The following is an 8,196-nucleotide window of genomic DNA, read 5'->3' on the forward strand; positions in this document are numbered from 1 at the left end:
CCTTATCTGACCTCGGAGCCTTTGCTCAGTCTGTGCTCTGAGCTGAACTACCCTCTCTCCATCTCCACCCAAACCTTCCTGCCACCCTGCCACAACAGGGTCTCTAAGAATCTGTACCCCTAGGCCTCCGTAGTGGCTCAGGGGTTAAAGTGTCAGTATTTTCAAGTTATCATCAGCTACTGCAACATGAGTGTGAACACTGGCCAGGGAGCTGACCACAGGCGCAGCAGACCTCTCAGGTCTCACCTGCTGCTCCCCTCAGCAGTGTGCTTCAGTCAATCTGCCTGTTCTACTCCCTTCTCTGTTTCTGGTGAATCCACTCATCCCCCCCAAACCTCTAGCCTGCACCCCAGTTCTTGTATGCATAAATAAATAAAATAAATTATTAAAAAAAAAAAGACTCTGTACTCAACTCCCCAAGCCACAATCCAGGTCGACACCAATGTGCTGGGACTGCTTTGCTTAACCTTGCTCACAACATTGCTCCCTGCCCCACAATGCATGAGTTATTTATGTTCCAGTCTATCTCCCAGCTAGAGTGCAAAGACTGTGTCTCATCTCCTCTGAAGTCCCTGCAGCATCTTCACGCATCTCTCTGGTCAACTGAGCTAGCCTGCCATAAAAATCACAATAGCGGCCATCCCTGGTGGCTCAGCGGGTTAAAGCACAGAACAAGAAGCTAAAGCCACTTCCACATGAGTTCGATCCCCGCCTGCCCCGGAGGTGACCACATGGTGAGGCAGACCTCTCCTGGCCCGCCCACTGCTCCCCTCAGCAGTGTACTTCATAGATCTGCCTGTTCTGCTCCCCACTCTGTCTCTGGTGAAGCCTCTCGCTGCCCCGAGGCTCTGGCCTGTACCCCAGTTGTGTATGCACAAATAAATCTTTAAAAAAAAAAGCACAATAGCAACAGCAATCAACTCATTACATCCTTGCAAATCCTCTCACAGAATGTTCTCACACAGATTATCTCCATTAATTAAGCCACTTAATTCACTTAATAAGTACATTTGCTGATGTGAACCACACTAAATATAAGGAAAAACAGACCACGTATTTCCAAATGTCTTCCCTATTCATCTGTCATGTAACTGAAATTCCACTAACAGTACACTGAAGGAGATTAAATACGGCAGAGGGATCACCCTTGCAACCCACTGTCAGGCATTAAGACTCTAGCAAGAGGGAGCCTCCCTGGTGATGCAAGAGGTTAAAGCACAGCACCATGAAGCTCTCCACAGCCAATGTAGCACTAGTTCGATCCCAGCCAGGGAGCTGACCCACATGGAGCTGACCCTCATGGAGGTGACCCACATGGCACAGCAACCCTCCCCTGTCTCACCTTTGCTCGCCTCAGGAGTGTATTTCAGTAGATCTGCCTATTTTGCTCCCCACTCTGAATCCGCTCACACCCCTGCACCTCTGGCCCAGTTCTTGTATGCATAAATAAACAAATCTTTTAAAACAAATTTTAGAACTCTAGCAAGAATTCGCTTTTCAGATTATATCTAGGAGCGTAGGTGTCCAGAGATCAGGGCACAATCAGGGATATTTCGAAGGGAATGAACAATAAGGGTTACTCATAGAAACAGGTCCCAGTTTCGGGGCATGTGGTCACCTCCAGGAGGATGCACCAAAAGAGAAGGATCAAGCACTTTACAGCGTACACCTATTTTTTTGTTTAGATTTATTTATTTATGCATACAGAACTGGGGTACAGGCCAGAGGCTCAGGGGCAGTGAGAGGATTCACCAGAGACAGAGTGGGGAGCAGAACAGGCAGATCTACGAAGTACACTGCTGAGGGGAGCAGCGGGCGGGCCAGGAGAGGTCTGCTGTGCCATGTGGGTCAGCTCCAGGTTGGGGATTGAACTTGCACTGAAGCAGCAGTGACCAGCTTGCAGTGCTGCACTTAGTCTGCTGAGCCACAAGGGAGGGCCGATGACACCTATTTTTTCCACGAATGGGGTAGGTCAGGCAAACATTGAAACATGAACCTTGAAGACAGTATGTGAAGTGAAATATGTCAGTCACACAAGACAACATGCATAGGATTCTATATATAAAAAATGTCCAGACTGGGCAAGCCATGGATAAAGAACATTAGGTTTTATTTAAGGCTGGAGAGAAGAGAGGGGGGAGGAAAAGGAGGAGGAGGGCTTCTTTCAAGAATCATGAAAATACCCTCAAATTGATTATGGTGATGATTGCACATCTCTATTAATATAATAGAAACCACTGAATTTTACAATTTAAATGGGTGAGTTGTATGTGACTTCTATTTCAGTAAAACTTATTGAAACAGTTTATTACAACAATAAATATTATTGTGTCTCAATGAGAAGATGTATGTTAAGTTGAACCAATTTTGGTAATCATTTGAAAATATATATATATCAAATCACCATGCTGTATATTGAGTGCATACTGATATAAGTAGATGATAAAAAAGATTAAAGGGGGGGGGGGAGAAACAAATCATCATTCCAGAAAAAAATATGAACAATATAAAAAATCCTTTACCCTGAAGGAGGTACACCCCAACTCAACTTTCCTTAAATGTGGGCTTCATATAACAACTTCTTTCCAAAGAGAACACTGGAAAGGGGAGGGAGAAGTAACTTCAGAGTGGAGAAATGTGGCAAATACTCCCTCAGCAGGTGGTCAACAGTGATAAGTCATGTTGATAGTATGTGATGAAAACAGCACTCTCTCCCTGTAATCTTCCTTCCCAAAACTCACCTACTCATCTACTCATGAGAAAAACAACAGATAAGTTCCTACTGAAAGACTGTATACAGGGCCTCCCTGGTGGTGCAGGGGTTAAAGTCTCAGGCTATCAAGCTATCACCAGTCACTGCAACTAGAGTTGGGTCTCCAGTTTAATCCTCCAGGGAGCTGACACACTTGAGGAAGAACTTTCCTTCTCACCTCCTGCCCCCTCAGCAGTGTGTTTCAGTGGATCTGCCTGTTCTCTCCCCACTCTGTCTCTGGTGAGTCCTCTCACCCACTGCACTTCTTGCCCAGTTCTTGTATGCATGAATAAATAAAAAATAAATCTTTTTTTTTTCTTTAAAAAAAAGAGTATATAAAATCTGACCAGTATTCTTCTAAATAGTCATGGTCATAAAAAATGTGGGAAGTTCAAAAGATTGTCATGGACAAGAGGAGCCTGAGGAGGCTTAATAACTAAATATACCATGGTACCCTAGATTGAACCCTAGAGCAGAAAAAGGACATAAGGGTGACCTAAATAACCTATGGACCTTAGTTAAAAATAATGTGCCTGGCAAGATCCCTGGTACAGGGATCAAAGTCTCAGTGCTGAACCCTCCCTGGTGGCGCAGCGGGTTAAAGCACAGCACTGCAAGCTGGCCACAGTCACTTCAGTGTGAGTTTGACCCCTGCCCCAGAGGTGATCCACATGGCGAGACAGACCTCTCCTGTCTCACCTACTGCTCCCCTCAGCAGTGTACTTTGTCAGTCTGCTTGCTCCGCTCCCCACTCTGTCTCTGGTGAATCCTTTCACGGCCCCTGTGCCTCTGGCCTATACCCCAGTTCTGTATTTATTTAAATAAATAAATCTTTAGGAAAAAAAAAAGTCTCACATTTTGTGGGGGTGGAGTGTGGAATGAGATCAAAAACAGTGGGGGGAGGGAAATGCACTGGACTATGGTGATGGCACATGGGTGATTTGGTGATGGGAAACCCAAGGGGATTGCAACTGAGATGGAAAAATGCACAAAGTGATGTAAAAATAAACTATTATATTATTTACAAATAATAATAATAAAATAAAGTCTCAGTAATATCAAGCTATTGCCAGCCCGTGTGGTATGAGTTCAATCCCTAGCCAGGGAGCTAATCTACATGGTGCAGCAGAACTTCACTGACCCACCCGCTGCTCCTCTCAGCAGTGTGTTTTAGTAGATCTGTCTATTCTGTTCCCCACTCTGTCTCTGATGAATCCTCTCACCTAGGCACCTATGGCCTGTACCCCAGTTCTTATATGCATAAATAAATAAAATAAATCTTTAAATAATAATAATAACGTGCCAATATTGTTCCTTGTTGTAACAAATGTACCATACTAATGTAAGATGCTTACAATGGAAAAATTGGGTTATAACTATACAGGAACTCTCAACCAAAAATATATATGTAATAAAACATAAAATATATACTAAAAATAAAAAGGACTAATTCCCATGATAAACAGACGGCTTTTATAATTCAATATGAAAAACTATATAATGAGAAAACCAACAGGGAAGGAAAGAATAAAGGAAAATGAGTAGTTTACAAAACAGAAACATGAAAAAAAGTAACTTCTTTTTAAGTAAAGAAACTAAATTAAAGCAACTCTAAGAGTTCATTTTTCACTGGTGAGAGTGGCCAGTTTCATTTAAAAATTTATTAATTCCCAGTATGAGCAAGGTTGTGGGGAAAGTGGCTGTACTTCCCCACAAGGGTGTAAAAACCTCTAGCTCCGCCAGCACCCTCTCCCAGGCTCTGCAACCCCACTATCAGAAAGAGGGTGGGACCCAGGGCCAGCTTCAGACATCACAGGAATGCAGGAAGAGCAGACATACTTAATAAACTGAGTTGATGAACCCAGGCAAGCTTTAATCTAGTTTTTGGTACTTTATGAAAAGTTTGGAGAATGAGTTTCCAAAGAAAGAGGACTCTTGTGAAAAGATAAGTGGACATGCGTGATTTTTGTTGTTCAATGATCACTCACCACCTTTTCTCCTGCTAAGAAGTTCTGTGTTTTGGGCCCCCCCTGGTGGCACAATAGGTTAAAGCACCGCACTACAAAGCTATCTGCAGCTGCTTCCCCATGAGTTCCATCATCAGCCAGGGAGCTGACCCACAAGGTACAGCAAACTTCTGTCTCACCTGCTGCTCCCCTCAGCAGTGCACTTCATCAATCTGCCTGTTCTGCTCCCCACTCTATCTCTGGTGAATCGTCTCACCGCTCCTGCACCTCTGGCCTATACCTCAGTTCTGTAAGCATGAATAAATAAATCTTTTTTTTTTAAAGATTTTATTTATTTATGCATACAGAACTAGGGTACAGGCCAGAGGTACAGGGGTGGTGAGAGGCTTCACCAGAGACAGAGTGGGGAGCAGAACAGGCAGATCAACCAAGTACACTGCTGAGGGAGCAGTGGGCGGGTCAGGAGAGGTCTGCCACGCCATGTGGTCACCTCCGGGGCAGGCGGGGATCGAACTCATGCGGAAGTGGCTTTAGCTTCTTAGTGCTGTGCTTTAACCTGCTGCGCCACCAGGGAGGGCCTAAATAAATCTTTTTTTAAAAAAAAGTTCTGTGGGGGCCCTCCCTGGTGGCACAGTGGGCTAAAGCACAGCATTGAGAAGCTAAAGCCACTTCAGCATGAGTTTGATCCCCACCCGGGAGGTGACCCACATGGCACAGCAGACTTCTCCTGACCTGTCCGCTGCTCCCCTTAGCTGTGTACTCCATCTGCCTGTTCTGCTCCCCACTCTGTCTGTGGTGAATCCTCTCACCGTCCTGAACCTCTGGCCTGTACCCCAGCTCTGTATGCAAAAATAAATAAATAAATCTTTAAAAACAAAAAAAAGTTCTGTGGTTGAGATGGAGCTAATCACTGCCCCAGCACCATAGGTGAGCATGGAACTCAGTCTGGCAAATCTGAGCAATCCCCCCACCACAGTGACTAGGTGAAGGATGTGACCCAAGGCAGGCAAGGTGACGACATCCTGAGACTTGGCTGGAACCACTGAGAAAGGGAGGCTCTCTTTCCCTGAGGGCTGCTAACCCAGAGGCTGTCTTCAGAATGAAATACAAGTGGAAAGAGGAAAGCAGCAGGACACATGGGGCATTATTTGGTGACATTATTTGAGTACCTGAATCCAGTCGTGGAACATGGATATCTCCTGGAGTTTTTGGTTCTTTGAGCCAACAGATTTCCTCTTTTTTTTCAGACCTGTTTGAGTTGAACAAACTGAAATCCTGCAAGTAGTGACTAAGGTTGACTATGCTGGGAGTGTGCCAGGGGATTCGGAGGGTGTCTTGCCTTCCAGAGATTTCCCTAACAGGCTGCCCGACCACTCAGGACTTTCTCAGAGCGATGGTTCTTGATCTAGAGGGAGAAGGTAACTCAAAACCTACTTAGGGCACCAACAATGATTCATGCATCAATATATCCAATCCAAAATTCAATCCAGCCAGACTGGGCATAGGGACAGTCAGAACAAGAATCCAAGCTCTGCTCCTTTAAAATTGTTCTGCCTCCATAGAATATGGGAAGGAATTAACTTGAGGAAATTGATCTAGAAGGCCCTGGGGTTCTGGGATGGCGCCTCTTCGGAGGGAGAAAGTACAATATAACTGCCAGTTCCCCACTGCCTTTTCAAGCAGATTGACACTACTTTTTTTTTTCTAATTTTAATAATTTTGATTATTTGGATTTTGATTCTTGTCATTTTCCCGGGGGAGGGGGTGGACTGAGTAGTCTGGAAACCTATTGACCCCCTCCTGCTCTGACATGCCAAGATTTTCTAAAAATGTGAACTTGGGGCCCTCCCTGGTGGTGCAGCGGGTTAAAGCACAGCACTAAGAAGCTAAAGCCACTTCCGCATGAGTTCGATTCCCGCCTGCCCCGGAGGTGACCACATGGCATGGCAGACCTCTCCTGACCCGCCCGCTGCTCCCCTCAGCAGTGTACTTCGTCGATCTGCCTGTTCTGCTTCCCACTCTGTCTCTGGTGAAGCCTCTCACCCTCCGCATCTCTGGCCTGTACCCCAGTTCTGTACAAATAAATAAATAAATCTTTAAAAAAAAAATGTGAACTTGGATGTGTGGCCAGCCCAGGTGAGACTGGCCAGGAAATAAGCAGAACAGAGAATCTGTTAAGCCCCAGGGCAGCCCCAGGGTTCAAACCCTGACTCTGCCACTTGCTTGCTGGGTGATCTTGACCAATTACTTTCCCCTCTCTGATCCCTAGTTTCATCTCTAAAATGGTGATACTAATACCTTCCTCTGAGTACCACTGTGAAGAGTAACTGAGTCAGTGACAGGATCCTGATTATGGCTGGAGCCTGTAAGAAATGCTCAGGATGCCCAGGTCATGTTGCTACTGCTGATAATATTGCTCTAAGTGTTTCTATTCAGGCTGCTGAAGATATCCAGTGAGATATGACTGCAGTCCAACTTCAGAGATGCCCCCAGCCCAGTCAGACATTTACTCTGATTCTTGGAGGAGGGGAAAAGCAGGGTGAGCTGGTTACCCCCATTCCAAGTCCCACCAAGTAGGCCCCCCAGATTGAAGCAGCTACGTTAGCACTGGGGCTGGGGGTGGGGTGGCAACTCCAGCCTCAGGGGCCCATCTCAGGTGACTGGGCAGCAACGAGGCAGAAACCCTCTCAGCCTGCAGTGGGGTAACCTGACACCATCGGACTCTGATTTCCCATCCAGGGCTGGCCGTTGTGGGGGTGGGTGTAAGCACCCACCTACACAGAGACCTCTTCCCCCACATCCTAGGTCCTCTTCTCCAAGCCCCCATATCCAAAGTGTCCACCACAAGGGGTCTTGGTGGGAAGGAATGGGGCGTCTCCTTGAACTGAAGAGTTGAGGAGCATGGGTTGTGCCTCGGTCCTCGGCTATGGCCTGACCCCCAACAGCAGAAGGAATAGAGGTAGCTGGGGAACCGGCAACGCACAAATAGGGAAGCTGAAATGAGGGGAAGCCCCGCCGAAGAGCCTGTGGAAGGACGACCGAGGTGCCTCCGGAGCCTGACGTCAGGGCCAGGATCCCTGGCCCGGGGGCCCGATCTCTGGAGAGTCACCAAGTCCGGGAGCGGGGACGCGGGACGGTTGGGACCAGGCAGCCAGCGCCTCTCCGCAAACCCGGCCCCTCAACCTCTTAGCTCAAGAACAAACTTTGGAAAGGCGCCCACACTCCTTCCCGCGCCCCGCCTGGCTTTGGGGCGCGGGGTTGGCGGTGAGCTCCCGCGCCAGGCCCGGCGGCCCCCCGGGTGCCCACTCACCAGCGCACCAGCTGCCAGCGCTTCTCCCCCGGTCCCCGGCGACCCGCCATGCCTAGCCCGGCCAGCCGCCCGCTCCCAGAGAGCAGCACCCGGGAGGCGGCTCCCACTGCCGAAGGGCCGTGCCGAGGGCGCTCGCAGTCGCGGGCTGCAGCGCGGGGTCCTGCGGG

The 8,196-nt window shown here is 47.7% G+C and overlaps 1 protein-coding gene across 2 annotated transcripts in view; it reads right to left on the minus strand.

Annotated features, from left to right (window-relative positions):
• RAP1GAP2 (RAP1 GTPase activating protein 2) overlaps positions 1–8,178 on the minus strand; it is a 217,561-nt gene extending 209,383 nt beyond the window's left edge. For both annotated transcript variants that reach the window (XR_001145542.1, XM_012726333.1), the window contains exon 1: positions 8,030–8,178. Coding sequence is in view for 1 of the 2 variants with exons in the window: in XM_012726333.1 (XP_012581787.1) it covers positions 8,030–8,079 (50 nt within the window). In the remaining variant the exon portion in view is untranslated. The remainder of the gene's footprint in view (positions 1–8,029) is intronic.
• Between the last annotated feature and the right edge of the window lie 18 nt (positions 8,179–8,196).

Source organism: Condylura cristata, unplaced genomic scaffold (genome assembly GCF_000260355.1).
Source record: "Condylura cristata isolate star-nosed mole 26May11 unplaced genomic scaffold, ConCri1.0 scaffold00017, whole genome shotgun sequence".
In the NCBI taxonomy this organism is placed as follows: domain Eukaryota; kingdom Metazoa; phylum Chordata; class Mammalia; order Eulipotyphla; family Talpidae; genus Condylura; species Condylura cristata.